Here is an 18038-nt window from a genome sequence, read left to right as displayed (position 1 = left end):
ATTCAAACGTTCACATGCACACACTGACTCCAACATGCACTGTCTATGACAAAGCTTTGGCGACAGCATGGCTCACTGGAGCAAGACCTGTGTGCACATAGGGCTGCGTGTGATGAGTCTTTTCTCTCCCTGTTCAGGGCGCTCCAGGACAGAGTGGAAGACCAGGACCTCCTGGCTCCCAGGGGGCAGCAGTGAGTATTATTCCTCTCTTCCTCACGTCTCCCAAAGGACCATAGATATTAGAAAGCTAGATACGGCTCCAGATCGTACATAAATAACGCCGCCATCGTGGTGGGGGCAATGGTCACTGGAGGTCAATGGAGAAACAGGTGTCTCTGACTGGAAATCAGACAGGTGTCTCTGACTGGAAATCAGACAGGTGTCTCTGACTGGAAATCAGACAGGTGTCTCTGATTGCCGGCAAGTGTTGCCCATAGATAGTAAGGCAATATGGCGGCCGCATTCACGTATGCCACCTAATAGAAATCGACGGACAATGCGGTATCTAGCTTTCTAATATCTATGCAAAGTACCTTTAACTGTGATAAACCACAACCGCAGTCATTATAGTCATCAAAAGACCTGTGTAGAACTATGAGTATTTCCTTCTCCATTACTCTCGGTGACTGTAAACGGGAAACCATAACCTACCTTTGCAGGCGTGGTGGACGAGCAGCGGTAGTGTCAGTCAATCAGACTCATCAATCAGCGTCAGCGACAATCAAATTTGATTCCCAAACCCACTGTCGTGAGTCAGTGTGGCTTTTGGATAAAAGCGTCCGCTAGATACCAGTCACTTTATGCTACTAATGGAATTGTCTATGGGTAATCCGTTCTGGCCTATAGGCTTGCCGTAGTTCCTCAGGTACTGAAGATAAGACAGAGCAGAGACACTGGCAGGTGTATCCACATATCTGATCTAGCATGTTTTGACATAACTAGGGTGCTATAAAAAAATCTCATCCTGATCCTCAAGGCTTGCAGTCTACCGTAATTTCCCAACTATTAGCCGCGGCTTATACATTGATTTTGCAAAATTTCTTCAGCTATGAGGTTAATAAACGGGGGCAGTTAATATGGTATTAATATGGTTTTGTTTTTTTTAACTTGCATAAAACACTGTCCTGCAGCTTATACACAATGCGGCTAATACACAGGAAATTACCGTATAGGTTAAAAGGACAATCAAAACCAAAAGTTCACCATGTTTGTCCAGTGCATTACTTTACTAAAGAGATCAGGTGGTCAAAGTGGTTTAGTGGTGCCTCCCACCTACGCTCACCTCCATGAGGCGTCCATGGCCCCAGCTATATGGGCTAAAACCGCTCTTGATAGCTGTGCCCATAGTCCCCTTAAGAATGCTGTGTTGTGTCGCTGGGTCCTCAAATGATGGAGGGCACTATGCTGCTGTCTCCATCCGCACGTCCTGTGGTCCTAAAAGGCACCCACACCTCAACACCAGCTGAGGTGTAGCACCGGAGCAACGACCCGCTGCAAGGACACCACCTGAACATTCTAACAAAAGATTCTGTTCCACAACAATGCAAGATTCTAGAAGATATCCTTTCGACCATTCATTTGCCAACGTTCCCGTCACACTGGTCAAGTCAAGTCAAGTCAGTTTTATTTTTAAAGCGCATTTAACATGCACAGAGTGGTGTGACGGTACGGAAGAGAAGGACACTTAAAGAAAAGGGCAGTATACAGTAGACAGGAAACTCATAGAGACGTGATTGAGGCGGTGAGGAGATAAGGTGGCTCACTCTATATTCACACATAGGCCCTTCAGGAGAAGTGGACATGCTATAAAAGAATAGCCTGGCTAGCGCCACCACTTGGTCTGGGAACCAAACGTTCATTTTCTCGTATTTGAAAAAAATGCCCAGATCCGTTTATTGGGTGCCACAGATGTCTATCAAATGCGTCTGTGCATAGCTCATCATCGTCTTGCTTTCCCACCTGTTCTGTGATTGGTTCCCTATCTCAGGCGAAAATTTGCTCCATGGTCTCCAGGCTGCCTTAGCAGCGTGAATCAAATCGCGCGCAAGGCAGCATGGGAACACCCAGGCTAGTAAAAGAGAGGATACATAGGAAATGAAAAGCGTAGAGGGTTGGTCACATCTTTTTGCTGTTTTATGTCCAGAAAAAAAACCCAGAAAAATGAGCCAAAATGAGAATGTGAAGCACAGATTGTGTGTGTGTGTGTGTGTGTGTGTGTGTGTGTGTGTAGGTGCATTTATGTGTGTGTGAGTAGGTGCGTGTGTGTGTGTGTGTGTTTATGTGTGTAAAGGGTAGGTATGTGTGTGTGTGTGTGTGTGTGTGTGTGTGTGTGTGTGTGTATGCAGGTACGTACGGATGTGTGTGTGTCCATCCACGGGCCTCTGTTTTCTGGGCGTTCATCCAGGCTGACCCTGTGACCTCGTCCAGCCTCTGAATTTAAACCACCTTGAAATAGCACTTAGTCAGCCGCAAACAATTCATCTTCATCAGAGCGGCCTCTTTGTCCTGCCGGGGCAGGCTAATGAACCGTACCGGCTGCACTGGCCCAGGGTATCGCTGCCGCGCCACACCGCACCGCACCTGACTGCGCCACGCCGTGCCGGGTAATCGAGCTTCTCTGACCACTCGCTCACTCCCATACGGGAAGAGTAATTACACTTCAGCTGCAAGACCTTCAGCAAGGGTTTTTTAGATCATGGCTGAAGTAGCATTACTTGTTCTTGACCTTACGACCCCTCACTCTCACTCTCTTTCTCTCTCTCTCTTTCTTTTTCGTCCAGGGTTTGCCAGGTAGCCCCGGAACTAAAGGTGGAGTCGGAGACAAGGTAGGCCCTTCTGCTCTTGACTGGGCAGCTAGTCTTGTGAATTCTGTTGCATTTTAGGCTCTCTTACCTTGACTTTTTTAGCTGATACACATTTGTCACATGATAGAACTAGAATGTTATTTGACAACAGTGAGAAACATCTCTAGACAATCAAATGTTGAGGGACTGAAGCTTTTACTGAATGGACACTGATGGTCACTTAGAAAGGGCATTAAATACAAGTTAATAAGAGTATACTCAATACATTTACCATGTTTTAGACCTAATATACATTTGTCACATGATATCACTTTACTAATTTGGCAACATTTATCAACAATCAAATGTTAAATATTATTATGTATTATATATATTACTATTACTACTACTATTACTACTTTTATATATTAGTAATACTATTATATTTAGTATATTAGTATACACACATGGCCCAAGAAGGAGTGTTGCTGAATGGGTCTTAATGGTCACCTACTGGAAGAACCTTACTGACCATCTACTTTAAGATCTTAACATCTACTTACTGATCACCTACAGAGGGAGGCAAGAAGAGTAAAGTCATGACCCTGGTTAGTTGACCTGGTTAGTTGACCTGGTTAGTTGACCTGTGTTGTTGATTGTTGCTGTTTTCCTCAGGGAGAGACTGGACCCCGAGGTGCTGTTGGGATGTCTGGATCTCCAGGCCCTCAGGTAGGTCATGAGGGTCAACCCACAGCAAGGTCGCTCTGACCTTGGCCATTCTCTTGACCTGCATGCCCTTGCTTCTTGAACCTGAACTGTGTCTTTATTTTTGTATTTTTTGCAACTTCTTGTTTTTCTTCTTCCTCTTCTTTGTCATCATCCTCCTCCTCTTTTTCATAAAGGTGTTGCTGTTGTTTGCTTTGCTTTTTCTTAGATTTTGTGTTTAACTGAATCAAATACATTTGTCTGATACATACATACATCTTCATTTGTCTCTTGTAGGGAGAGCCTGGTCCCCCTGGTGAAGCTGGTATGGAAGGTGTCCCAGGACCCAAGGTGACTTCCTTTATTTTTTATTTTAATTTTGAAATGTTTTGAATAACGTTCATATTTGTTTTTTGAATGTTTTCTCACCAAAGCATATTTAGAATTGTCACTTCAGAACGTTGCTGCCCATGACTACAGTTATATATCTATATATATTTTTTTTTTTTAAACTGTCCTAAAATTGTGAGAATTGTTCTAAAACTTACTGTTTACCATGTTGTTAGTCGCTTTGGTTAAAAAGCGTCAGCCAAATGTAATGTAATGTAATGTAATGTAATGTACGAGTCATAAAAAAAGGGATAGTTTCTTCTTACTGCTGTCTGATTGCGTTCTCCTCTTGTCCACAGGGTGACAGGGGAGAGAGAGGACCGGTGGGACCCCAGGGTGTTGTGGGCAAAGCAGTGAGTCGGAGAACCCTTTCTGTCCTGCCTTTATCCAAAATATTTACGTGAGCTCATTCAAACGCTTACACATCAGAGAGAATCCAGAAATAGAGTGGTGGCGTTGTGGATGTGTCTTGAACTGGACACATCAAAGCATCCTTGGGGCTTCTTGAACATGGTTTTGTGCACATTAAGGTGCTCATATGTTGTTCTTAATCTGTTCCTTTGGTTATTACATCTTGTAGAGTGATTTGTGTGTTAAATTAGTCTATATGGCATTTCTATATGACACACGCCTAAAGGCCTTTAAGGCTGTGCTCCTGATGAAAGCTCACAGTCGTCCATTGAGGAGTGAGAGTTTTTTTTTTTGCAAGTCATTCCAGAATTATACTGTACAGAATTAGAATTTACATTTACCGCCATTCATAACGGTTGCTTGAGTTCATTATTACATCATCAAATGGAATGCTTAGTTAGTGACATTCTAGCCACATGTGTGGAATGCGACTGTGGAGCGGATCTGGGCCACACTTGTTCCAGAGTCTCCAGCACTGTGGCTCTGATGTGGTGCTTTTGTTCTCTGCAGGGAAACAAGGGACAGAGAGGACCCATGGGAATCCCAGGGGCACAAGGACTTACCGGAACCAAAGGCGACAAGGTGTGTGTGTGTGTGTGTGTGTGTGTGTGTGTGTGTGTGTGTGTGTGTGTGTGTGTGTGTGTGTGTGTGTGTCTGTGTGTCTGTGTGAGTGTGTGTGTGAGTGTGTGTGTGAGTGTGTGTGTTTGTGTGTGTGTGTGTATGTCTGTATGTGTGTCTGTGTGTGTGTGTCTGTATGTGTGTGTCTGTGTGTCTGTGTGTGTGTGTGTGTGTGTGTGTGTGTGTGTGTGTGTGTGTGTGTGTCTGTATGTGTGTGTCTGTATGTGTGTGTCTGTATGTGTCTGTATGTGTGTGTGTGTGTGTGAGTGTGAGTGTGTGTGTGTGTGTGTGTGTGTGTGTGTGTGTGTGTGTGTGTCTGTATGTGTGTGTGTGTGTGTATCTGTATGTGTGTGTGCCATAAATCACACTATTTAATAACTTATCTACATTCTTATTCTCCCAATTCAAATAAACTGTAGCCAAATATAGAACGCTCCTGTGCAATACAGGAACATTGTGTACTGCAGAGCGTGTGATCAATCCTGGTCCAGTGTTCCTGCAATACTACCCCTTGGCCAAGCAGTGGCGCTGTTGACATACAGATACACACGTTAGTCTCGACCGGTGTGCTAGTATTGCCATTTGCATTCTGTAAGCTTATTTCAAGTCATTTTCTTTCCATCAGACATGAAAACAGCCTCTTAAATGTGTGTCGTGTTTCAATTTTACAATATTACGGAAGATAATAAGGAGTGTGCTGCCAATTTAACACTGATAATTGCGGTGTCGACGGGCCGCGTGCTGTCAAAGCAGAATGGATTTCCCACCTCTAATATGCCTCCTTGTGTTACACCCCTATGATCAATCCACATGTTTGATCTCCACAGGGATTCCAAGGACGAGTTGGACCTAAAGGAGACTTTGTGAGTATACTCATCCTGTTGACTAAATGGAGATATATTTAACATCCATTCCATCCGACAATGGGGGGGGGGGGGGGGGTTAAAATCAACACATATAATAAACATTTAATCATCTCACCGGCTTCTTTTCTCCCCCCCCCCCAAATGTCTTTCTCAGGGTGACCCAGGTGTGGAGGGACTGGCTGGGGAGAAGGGGGAGAAGGTGAGTGTTTCTAACAACTTCTTTAGTAAGTTTTTGTAAACTAATTTACATCTTTTTGTTATTTATGGTATCTCTCTCTCTCTCTCTCTCTTTCTCTCACATAGGGTATCTCAGGTGAACCAGGACCTAAAGGACAGGTACAACCAACATGACACAACATTTCAACCATTTGGGTATCTGGATTTAAAGCAGAAAAGCAAACGTGATGAATGATTCTGGAGACACTCTGAGGCAATATTAAAACTAAATGTTGATCTTCCATCGCTTCACCCTGAATGCACAAATAGGTGTCTCAACAACACATTTGCATATCCCACGCACTTCCCGGTGGAATGCATGTTTGTGCCCATTTATCTATTCATTAAAATGTTCACCATCTAGTTGATATAAAGTTACATTTATTTCCATATTGTTTCCTTTTTGTTAAAGCCCTTTGAGGCAAGCTTTGCGTTACTGGACTGTAAATGAACACGACTTCATCTTCCATTTCTCATTCTCCCAATGTTCCAACTCCAACATGACTTCATCTTCCATTTCTCATTCTCCCAATGTTCCAACTCCAACACGACTTCATCTTCCATTTCTCATTCTCCCAATGTTCCAACTCCAACACGACTTCATCTTCCATTTCTGATTCTCCCAATGTTCCAACTCCAACCCCCCCCCCCCCCCCCCCAATCCTTCTTCCCCCAATGCTTCATCTCATTCCTGCTATGTTCCAGTTAATGCACCCCACCCCCACCCCCAATGTGCCACTACATTTAATCTTATCTTGTCTCTTTTATGTGTGTTCTCCCCACAGCAAGGAGTACGTGGGGACCAGGGCCATAACGGCCCCACTGGAGATCCAGGCAAACCCGGCGACCCCGGCCCCCCTGGACTCCCCGGCCCCAGGGGCCTCAACGGGGAGAGGGGTGTCCCTGGCATGCCTGGCATCCTGGGAGCAGCGGTGAGACACGACACCTGTTCAGAGTCCGAGTCCATTAAAAACAAGCGTAAAGGATCAGGCACTTAAAGGATTACTTGGTTAAACTAGAAGGGCCTTTAGAGAGCGCAGACGTCCACCAACGCCAATTGCCATCTCTCAGAAAAATGCAGACAGAGTGAAGGGAAAGTCAGTGCGTTGGAGGTGACGCGGGAGTTCGGTAAAACTTATCATGGGTTTTGTTTGGGCCCAAACAAAGCAAAGAAACAGGCGAATATCACCAAAAACATCCAAAAATCCCCATGAAGTAATGAACAAGGAAAGTGTGGACCAAGGCAAAGCCTCTTATTATCCAAAGCCTCTGGCATTCAAGGAAGTGCTGTGAGAAACCACACATGTTCTGATCCCAAGTCCAGGCAACAAAAGAGTTCCTCTGTAAAATGAGCATCCGGAAGGATAAAAAGCATGGGGAAGCATCTTATGATGCTGGTCATCCACGGAGCTGTGGAGAGACATAATGCAGTCCACGTTCAGATTCAAAGACCAAGGCCAGCCTCCTACTAGTGGAGCATTTAAAGGATTAGTGGGAACAGTGAGGGTAGTGATGGTTCGAGAAAGGCTTTGCTTGTAATTGGAATCCATGATGGCTCTGCTGTGAATAATCATAGGTTTTTCAGCTGGCCGAAACCCCAGATCAGAGCCCTATAAATCCGACTTTGAAGGCTCACTTGATTCAGTCTCTCACAATGGCTTTACGGCAGACTTTCAGCCCAGAGAATCAAATGTGATGGGAGAAAATTAAGTGTCAGTTTCAGACGACGACAAAGAGGTGATTTGCTTCAAAGACAAAAGGTTTAGTTGTTGTGTGATTAGGAGTCTCCAAGGATCCCTCGTGTCAACAAAGATCTCTCCATATGCCTCTATTCTTTGTTCTCCTCATCAAGAGAGCTATGTGATATAAGGAATGATCATGTTCATATATTATATTAGGATGTGTCAATACTGGCAGATATGTTGGCCCAGATAGAGAGCCATATTGGTGTGGTGAATATTAGCGACAGCTATACTTACTGTGGATATTTATGTGAAGACTCTTTTTTCCTCTCTCTTTCTCTCTCTCTCTCTCTGGCACACGCACACACACACACACACACACACACACACACACACACACACACACACACACATGAATGCACCCTTTCTGTCTCTAGGGCCGTGATGCATCTGACCAGCACATCATTGAAGTTGTCCTGAAAATGCTGCAAGGTGAGAAGTCCTAACCTCTCCCTGGTCACGTCCTCAACATGATGATCATGTCCCCTCTCCCTGGTCACGTCCAGGTCCTAGTGTCAAGGGTGGTCATGCAAGCTAAAACTTTAAGTGAACGAATAGTGTCCCTCCACTTGATGGTAGTGTTCACATGAAGATAGTGTCCCTCTCTGTCCCTCCACATGATGATAGTGTCCCTCTCTGTCCCTCTACATGATGATAGTGTCCCTCCACATGAAGATAGTGTCCCTCTCTGTCTCTCTACATGATGATAGTGTCCCTCTCTGTCCCTCCACATGATGATAGTGTCCCTCTCTGTCCCTCCACATGAAGATAGTGTCCCTCTCTGTCCCTCTACATGATGATAGTGTCCCTCTCTGTCCCTCCACATGATGATAGTGTCCCTCTACATAATGGTAGTGTCTCTTCACATGAAGATAGTGTCCCTTCAGTCTGATCACGTCCTCAGTGTGGAGATAGATGTGTCCCCTTAGTCCAATGCCCTTAGCATGATGATGTCCTGAAGCTAAGGGTTCCCAGCACCTTACTCATCACTCATTACCCTCAAATAGGATTCTCCTGATCCTAAAAGAGGTCCTGTCCTGTGATAACCCCTCATCCTGCAGAACAGTGTCCCCTTTAGACTGGTAAAGCATGAAAACCCTTCCATCGTGCAGAACAGTGTCCCCTTTAGATTGGTAAAGCATGAGAACCCCTCATCCTGCAGAACAGTGTCCCCTTTAGACTGGTAAAGCATGAGAACCCCTCATCCTGCAGAACAGTGTCCCCTTTAGTCTAGACTGGTAAAGCAGGAGAACCCTTCCATCGTGCAGAACAGTGTCCCCTTTAGACTGGTAAAGCATGAGAACCCTTCCATCCTGCAGAACAGTGTCCCCTGTAGACTGGTAAAGCATGAGAACCCTTCCATCGTGCAGAACAGTGTCCCCTGTAGAGTGGTAAAGCAGGAGAACCCTCCTGGCCCTGTGACAGTGTCCCCTGTACACTGGTAAAGCAGGAGAGGCCTCCTGGCCCTGTGACAGTGTCCCCTGTACACTGGTAAAGCAGGAGAGGCCTCCTGGCCCTGTGACAGTGTCCCCTGTACACTGGTAAAGCAGGAGAGGCCTCCTGGCCCTGTGACAGTGTCCCCTTTAGACTGGTAAAGCAGGAGAACCCTTCCATCCTGAAGAACAGTGTCCCCTGTAGACTGGTAAAGCAGGAGAGGCCTCCTGGCCCTGTGACAGTGTCTTCCCTCCTAAACTATGATAGAGTCGTCCTATTACGCTGTCATAGAGTCCCCCTAATCTGGTCATTGTGTTCTCTCAAGCCTTTGATACAGACCTTTACGCTTGACCCCTCTGATGGAGTTCACCAGAGCGTGTCATGGAGGGCCCTCTCCCTCTGATAGAGTTGTGGTCAGCTGAGCACTGTATCGTCCTCCGCTCTGCAGCCTGTAATCATTTTAATGTCTTTCAGTGGAGACCTCACCAACGACTGAATGCATTTACACACTGACTGGCACACACACACACACACACACACACACACACACACACACACACACACACACACACACACACACACACACAGACACACATAAACACACACACACACACACACACACACACACACACACACACACACACACAGAAATACACACAGACTCACACACAAACACACACACTCAGAAGAATAAAATTATCATCTTAAAATGTAAATCTTAGTGCTTGTGTGTGATGCCCTCCCTTGGCCAAGCCTTGTTAGTTTGGAGTTTTGTCTCTGCTGTTAGGCCTCAGTCAGTTTGGCTCTCCAACTCTTCTCCTCTCCTCTGAGTTGGAGATCTGGGCAGTGTCACAGTGACCTCTATTAGCCAACAGCATTGCACTGTGTAATCCTCTTCTCCAACACAGCAGGGTTATCGCGCACACACACACACACACACACACACACACACACACACAGACAGACAGACATACAGAGACACACACAGACAGACACATACGCGCGCACACACACACACACACACACACACACACACACACACACACACACACACACACACACACACACACACACACACACTGTGTGTCAACTCAAGCAAGCGGAGAAGAGCGAGAGTGGATTTTCTGTATGCATCACACCCAACAGACAGGGGAGATTTGGGCGAACCAATCTGCTTTTGGATTCAGGCCAGAAGACAAATAGCAGGAACAACCGTAATATCACAGTCAGCTAAATCTACTCTCCCCTATCTGCTGCCTGGCTTGCTGAGCCCTGAGAAATCTTCTAGCGGGACAGAGTGCAAATAGAACACTACTTCCCCCCAGGGGTCACACACACAGTTTTGTCCTCATACTGAACTGGTGACTTGGGAGTACTTGCTGCAGAACTACAACTCCATAACTATAACAGAAATACAACTCCATAACTCCCATCAACTCCATAACTGTAAAAAATACAACTCCATAACTCCCATCAACTCCATAACTGTAAAAAAATACAACTCCATAACTCCCATCAACTCCATAACTGTAAAAAATCAAATATGAGGATTCATTCTGTATGTGCTCACCTTTTACTTCTGCTCAGGGTGTGATGAATAGCATGTCATTTTAGTCATGTATAATTGAGATACAACTACTAACACAATTAAAATCAGTAATCATAATGACATTAGTCATTTAGTAGATGCTTGAGCATTGCAGGATACATTTTATCAACAGACATTGGTATCTGTGCAAAAATCTGTATTTGTGGGGGTACCTGTTGTATCAGCAATGATATACAGATTTGTGTTTCTATTAGTTTGTGTGTTCTTCAGTTTGTGTGCTTCCTCAGTGCTCGGTCTTGTGTTCTTAGCACCTGGCCTTCCGTTGAGCTTCTGGAATGTCATTATATCATATGCAGTATTATATATTATGTCATATATTCTATAACAACATATGTCTGTGGAGGTACTGTATGTGGTTTGTTTCTTCACAGAGAGGCTAGCAGCGGTAGCGGTGAGCGCTAAGAGGGCCGTTTTGGGTGGAGCCGGCGTGATGGGACCACCAGGACCTCCTGGGCCCCCAGGTGCGCCCGGACCTCAGGGGCCGCACGGGCCAGTGGGGGCGCGCGGAATCCCCGGAATCATTGGCGCTCATGGCCAGATTGGAAACCACGGTCTTAAAGGTACAGTGTATAGATATTTATGATGCAGAGCGGGTCTTAAAGGTACAGTGTATAGATATTTATGATGCAGAGCGGGTCTTAAAGGTACAGTGTATAGATATTTATGATGCAGAGCTGGTCTTAAAGGTACAGTGTATAGATTATTTATGATGCAGAGCGGGTCTTAAAGGTACAGTGTATAGATTATTTATGATGCAGAGCGGGTCTTAAAGGTACAGTGTATAGATATTTATGATGCAGAGCGGGTCTTAAAGGTGCAGTGTATAGATATTTAAGTATACTGTAAGTATAAGTATATGCATATATACTCTTTTGATCCCGTGAGGGAAATTTGGTCTCTGCATTTATCCCAATCCGTGAATTAGTGAAACACACACAGCACACAGTGTACACACAGTGAGGTGAAGCACACACTAATTCCGGCGCAGTGAGCTGCCTGCATCAACAGCGGCGCTCGGGGAGCAGTGAGGGGTTAGGTGCCTTGCTCAAGGGCACTTCAGCCGTGCCTACTGGTCAGGGTTCGAACCGGCAACCCTCCGGTTACAGGTCCGAAGTGCTAACCAGTAGGCCACAGCTGCCCCAATTTATGATGCAGAGTTGGTGTTAAGGACACAGTGTGTAGGTATTATGCAGAGATAGGCATGGGGAAGGGCAGACATTGCTTGAGTGCATTAGTGTCACAAGTGGTTTTCCATCTAAAACCTCTTTGCTGTTTTCTGAATGTGCACTACTATGTTGAGGTTTTCCTTAATGAGATGCTTCCTGTAATGAATTCTGTATTCTGGTCATAGCTGACATGAATCTACTATAATTCCCCCACTGCGGTCCTCGGATGAGTGTCTTCTTTGTTAGTTCTCCATTAACACTAAGTGGTCACAGCCAAGACTCTTTTTAGTTCTGTGATTGCTTGTTGGTGGATTGATTCACCTAATGCTCTTCATTTTAGCGATAGTTTTAGGATCTTCAAAAAGCATCCAAAGACTCATCAGTTGTTCTATGTTCATGATTATTGTATTTATTCTGTTAAACTCTCTAGTTTAAATAGTAAAGAATAATTAAAAACATAAAAGACACAAGTTAGTTAGTCAGAACAAAGCTCAGTGTCTTTCATAGTGAAATAGGAACGCTCCACTGAGACACTATTTAGATGCCTCCCATCTCCTCTGGAGGGCAAAAAGAGCCTCTGTTGTTTCACAGTGGGTACCGTGACTTCACACTCTGGGGAAGGTCACTCAAACTTTACTTTACTTTGTTTTAAGTTGCCTGTAGCTTTGCCATAGATGCTGGCATCACAGTAGAATAAAGAGTTTGTTTTATTTCATACGGTCATGTTGTTGATGTTTTCGTCCTCCAGGGAAGAGAGGGGCTAAAGGAGAGAGAGGAGACCCTGGCCGCCCGCACCCTGGACAGCCTGGACCACCCGGTCTGCCAGGTCAGTACAACCAGCTTACCAACATCTGGCGACTAGCGTCACTAACATAGCATTCACTGGCCACTTACTGTACACACACACACACCATCTAGTCACTTACACACACAGCATCAACCAGCCACTTACAAACACGGCATCAATTGGCCACTTACTGATGTGACATCAACTGGCCACTTGTGAACGTGGCATCAACTGGCCACTTATGAACGTGGCATCAACTTGCCACTTATTGTAAGAACATGGCATCAACTGACCAATTTTGCACATGGCATCAACTGGCCACTTTAGAATGTGGAATTGTGGCAGTTAGAAGAATCACTACGCCATGCAAATTCACTTGAGTCTTTCACCAATGTCAGTGTGCTTACTGCGCTTACTATGTGTACTGCACACGCTTTTTATTGTGTGTTTAATGTCTTGTGTTTATTATATTGTTCTGTTGGCTGTTGTCTCACACTAAACATCAAATGCGGTGTTTTAACATGACACTATATTTTGTCCTTCACTCAATATCTTGTGATGGGAAGAATCAACTAGCTAGGATCTGGATCCACTGAGCACTAAGAACGGTGGCAGCGCTAGCGTAACGCTAGCGTTGAACAAGCTGAGCGTTGAACTTGGTTCAACTTTCAAAGCGCAACGCGAGCGTATTCAATTGTAAGTTAAGTCAAACCGTTTGTGTTACCATAGGAAACGGTCTGAGCGTTGCGTGCCATGTGCTGCTTAGCACTGGCCAATGTTGATCCCCGCCTAACTCTGTATGTGACGTCCTTCTCACAGGTCCTCCTGGTCTCGACGGAGTGGCCCGAGACGGTAAGCACGGGGAGAGAGGCCCCCAGGGCTCGGCTGGAGAAGCTGGTCGTCCAGGTAAGGCCGGCCCACCGGGTCTCCCTGGATACTGCGAAGCGGCCGCCTGCCTGGCGGCTTCCGCCTACACCTCACCCCGCCTCCAGGAGGCCGGCCGGATTAAGGGCCCTTCCAAGTAAGAGCTGACCCTCACCTCCGCCAGAACGATGGAGGAGGAGGACAAGAAGAGAGGGAGAGAGAAGGAGAGGCACACTTACAGTACACTCGCTCCCTCTTCTAAACACCAGCGTAAGGGGAAGGGTGGAGGGGGGCGGGGGGCAAACCAGCCTGACTGACATTCCAAGACATCTCTCATTGTGACATCATCACTGTGGCCAGTCTACCATTGGCTGCTGGCAGTGTCAGCCATTTTGGAATACTCCTGCCTCCACCACCGCCCAATAGCAGCGTCAGCCGTGACATCATCATTATCACCATCACCATCGCCTTGTGGACATCACCAAACCAGTAGCCCTGGACTGAGAAGAACTAAGAGACTCAAGTCCATGAAAAGTTATATTAAATAAACAGAGGTGCTTTTCTTTTATATTGTGGTCACTTTAAATGTTTTGAGTGTTACTGTTCATTATTTCCAAGCATTGTTTGTTTTTAAACAGGGCAAGTTCGAGCACGCTACCCCCCTAACACAAACACCCCCCAATCAACAAATGTACAAGAGTAGCAATAAAAGATACAAGTCCGTACGCTGAAATCTCATTACGTTTATTGTGAAGGATTTAGTTACCATAAATCTTACTCCAGACTATAAATCTTACTGTGTACAGTTTCCCCACAGACCTATAAGATACTGATTACCTTAATCATGTTCTCTAGTTGCCCAGCAACAGGTTCTTGTCAACAGTCTAACCGATAATTTTAGTGCTATGTAAATCTTTGTAAATGTGTGTTAATTTTATATATAAGGGTGGGTTTTCGTGTTATTGTGAGATCGGAACAGAGAGACCCTTGGTTAATGAATGTAATCAGCATTTTGGAGTTGAAAGTCCAACCAAACTCACTCTGCTTCTTCATCGAAGGTTTCATTTCCCATCTGATTCCTCTAATGCCACTGTCCACTCCCAATGCAAATGACAACCTTTTGCCGTAACAATAAAAGTGCAGAGAACTGATTATTTTCATTAAACAACAAAAGCTATTTATTGTTCTTTATTTGGTTCATCTGTAAACAAGTTTTCTTTCTTTTTTTTTCCACCTGGCTGTTCAGGTCGATCTAAATCAATAAAGAGGAACGTTTTGTAAGACTGAATGTTCTTCTGTATCGTGTGAGAACAAGTGAGGAGGCTACCCTTATTTAGGTCTGTTACTGCATCTAGTTAATTCCCTCATGATTTAGCATTTACACCTTCCAATATACTGTGAAATAAAACCTATCTGTATCATGTAGATGCTCACATTTCTTTTATAAAGGAAAACCATTTCCTATATTAGTTTGTCTGAGAGAGAGAGAGAGAGAGAGAGAGAGAGAGAGAGGACAAAGAGAGAGACAGTATTGAAATGTTATCCAGGTTTCCAGGTTTCTATTTTGGTCAAAACACCTAAATCCTTCACCCACAGCAAGCAAATACCACCTGGATCAGACACATATTTTACTTGGTCAAAGGTTTGCAGCGAAAGCTGTAATTTTAACAGCGGCCTTCGGAGTGCGGTCAAACGCTTTGTTATTTTGAAATCATTGTATTACCAAATGACAGGCCTTGGGCGTGAAACAGGGGTGAGAACAGGCCAAAGTATCCATGATGACATTTAAACACTGGTATTAGTACAAACACCGTGGCTCAACCCCGGGCTTGTTTTCCACAGGCCGCTGCCGTTCATCCGTTTTATTTTTGATAACTATCTGTTGTCAAAAGAGGAATAAGGAATAATGAGTCTTTCATTGGATATGTCTGCATTAAAAATATTTATTTGCTTTTCTCAAATTTCCATAAAAAAAAACCTCAGCACAAGATGGATTCTGACACGACTTGGAAAGGCATGATAAGAAGGTGTTGGCATGGTAACAGCGTGAGATTTATGAAGGGAAAGGAGAGTGGGGCAGAACTCTACAGACAGATGATGGATGGTCTCAACAGCCAATCAGGTCTCTGGATAGTACACATACACACACAATACAAACTCTACAATAAGAGATAGCGGCCCCAGGAAGAGTTTAATTAAAGTGCTCCATATTACAGATTCAGCCTTGCTGCTATGGCGACTGATGATGGATGGCTTATCGTTCCTTGTCCATTTAGGAGAGCAATCAAGTAATGAACAAATTACCCGAGGCAATAAAATGTGAATAGCATTTTTTTTTTTTGATGATGGCAGTTATTTGAAATGCATGAGATTATCTAAGACGATGCGAGTATTACAGAACAAAGGAAAGTGATTCAAGTTTGAAAAGGGCTCAGGAGATTTGGTTGTGCGGCAGCACTGCTGTGTGCGAATGCTTGTTAGTTGTTTTTTTTTTTTTGGATGGATGCACCAAAAGCTTTGAAAATGGAAATATCCCACATGATAAAACAGATGAATACTTTGCATCCCACTTTCAGAGACTGGGCCAACTACTGGATAAACTGTAGACGCGCTGCTCGCTCACTCTCACACACACACACAGAAGCCAGGGTTTGCCCAATCAGAGAGAGGCTGGAGCCTGCTCTCAGCTTATGAGGACTGTTTTTCTCACATTGACCACCGTGGATGGTTTAAAGACCACAGTCACAGTAGGAGAACTACACCATCTCTATGCCAATTGTTGAAACAAAAACAAAACAAAATCAACTCATACAAAAGCCATTATATATAAATATTCATATATACACAACACATGCCCAATGCTAAAGTGGGCAAATTTATATAGTGATGGTACCATTGGCATTACATTTTGCAGTATATCTCATCAGTCGTGGGGATCATATTTTCTTCCTGGAATGTTCTAAAAACTTCTTGATCTTTGATTACATAGCAGAGGTACGTACAGTGAGGATATGTATGGCAGGACTGGGTCTTTCTAAAAATATGAGGCACTTGTAGTGGTCAGACAACAGAGAAAACAGAAAAAAAATAACACAGCACAGTTGAACAGCTGCCTATGAAAAAAAAAAAAAAACATTTAAGTTACCATATAAAAGCAATCCTTTTGACTGGGGTTTGGGGATGTAACGGTTAACACAGATTGTGCTGTGTGTAAACATCTTTTTCAACAACAACGGGAAAAAAAAGTGATTTTTTTAACTCAGCGAGAGGGGAAACAGCTCATTTGGAGAGAGATATGTCAGAAAAAAATAAAGTCATCCTGATGTTGGTGCGGTTTGAGAGAAAATAAAATGGAGATAAAAGAGTCTAGTCCGTAATCTCTTCTTCAACGCAGCCTCTTCAGCGAGGGCCAGAGCGGCTGATTACACGATGCAAATGTGGAGGCGTGGATGAGGCTGGAAAGAGGCGAGTTTGAGAGAGGAGCCTCCGTTCAGACAAGCCTGAAGCAAACATATTATTTCAGCAGTGGGGCGTTCTGAACTGAAAGCTTCCACTGCGCGTGGCGTGGCTCAGACAAGCTTAGTGAGTGGTTGGCACTACAGTGCAGTAGCTTGGATAACGCAACGCAGGGGGTAAATTACTGCTTTTTCCGGAAGTTTCTCCCAATTTTCTTTCTTTCTGTTTTTTTTTTTTTTTTTGCTTTCTTTTGCCAACTCAACTGCAAGTGTGCTTGTCTTACTGTAAAACTCTCCCATTTGTAACTGTTTATAACATCTCCCTCCCACCCTCTCCCTCCCTCCCCTTCATCCATCTCCCTCTCTCTCTCTCTCTCTCTCTTTCTCCCCCCTTCTCTCTTGCTCGCTCTCTCCTCCTCTACCAGGGCCCTTTAACGGGCGGACCCTTGGGGCTGTACTCCATGGGCATACTCATGCAGTCGGACGGGTTGCATCGGCCCTCCTTGCCCTTCGACCCCTGCTGACCAGGGGGTCCTGGTATCCCTGGGATACCCTGCTGACCCATCTGACCTGGGGGTCCCATCTTCCCATAGCCTGGAGGCCCTGGAACACCTAAGGGAGACACAGAGACATTACTCACTAACCATTAACCACAGATACATCACACACACAGAGCATTGAGCACAGGCAGTGGAGAGAGGAGACCATGCTGATGTATGTGAAAGGGCTTAGGGGCAGGTGCTTAGAGAGCACCATGGAGATATACTGTATCTATTCAACCATTCATTCATTCATTCATCCATTCATTCATTCATTCATTCATTCATTCATTCATTCATGTATTCCTCCATTAGGATGGAGTCAGTTAGGATTACATTACAGAACACCCAAAGTAACACCAAAGTAGCTTAGTTTTTTTTGGGTGAAATAACAGTCCATGGCCGTGTTAGAGTTGTAATTTAGAGTTGTTTTTTAGGTGAAGTAACTGTCTG

At 44.7% G+C, this 18038-nt stretch overlaps 2 protein-coding genes across 6 annotated transcripts in view; one reads left to right on the top strand and one right to left on the bottom strand.

Annotated features, from left to right (window-relative positions):
- Positions 1-14159, top strand: part of col9a2 (procollagen, type IX, alpha 2) — a 35411-nt gene extending 21252 nt beyond the window's left edge. Inside the window, exons 19-32 of the mRNA XM_042077556.1 lie at positions 138-191; positions 2781-2825; positions 3459-3512; positions 3786-3839; positions 4178-4231; positions 4800-4871; positions 5735-5770; positions 5928-5972; positions 6077-6109; positions 6775-6921; positions 8109-8163; positions 11146-11334; positions 12689-12766; positions 13547-14159. Coding sequence (XP_041933490.1) covers positions 138-191; positions 2781-2825; positions 3459-3512; positions 3786-3839; positions 4178-4231; positions 4800-4871; positions 5735-5770; positions 5928-5972; positions 6077-6109; positions 6775-6921; positions 8109-8163; positions 11146-11334; positions 12689-12766; positions 13547-13752 — 1122 coding nt within the window. The 3' untranslated portion in view covers positions 13753-14159. The remainder of the gene's footprint in view (positions 1-137; positions 192-2780; positions 2826-3458; positions 3513-3785; positions 3840-4177; positions 4232-4799; positions 4872-5734; positions 5771-5927; positions 5973-6076; positions 6110-6774; positions 6922-8108; positions 8164-11145; positions 11335-12688; positions 12767-13546) is intronic.
- Positions 14160-15518: 1359 nt separating this feature from the next.
- Positions 15519-18038, bottom strand: part of col16a1 (collagen, type XVI, alpha 1) — a 125799-nt gene continuing 123279 nt past the window's right edge. For all 5 annotated transcript variants that reach the window (XM_042077547.1, XM_042077550.1, XM_042077549.1 and 2 more), the window contains one exon: positions 15519-17658. In XM_042077547.1, coding sequence (XP_041933481.1) covers positions 17465-17658 — 194 coding nt within the window. In that variant the 3' untranslated portion in view covers positions 15519-17464. The remainder of the gene's footprint in view (positions 17659-18038) is intronic.

The sequence above is a fragment of the Alosa sapidissima genome, chromosome 21 (assembly GCF_018492685.1).
Source record: "Alosa sapidissima isolate fAloSap1 chromosome 21, fAloSap1.pri, whole genome shotgun sequence".
Lineage (NCBI taxonomy): Eukaryota > Metazoa > Chordata > Actinopteri > Clupeiformes > Clupeidae > Alosa > Alosa sapidissima.
The sequence above is the reverse complement of the archived record's forward strand: the minus strand, read 5'-3'. Positions and strand labels throughout refer to the sequence as shown.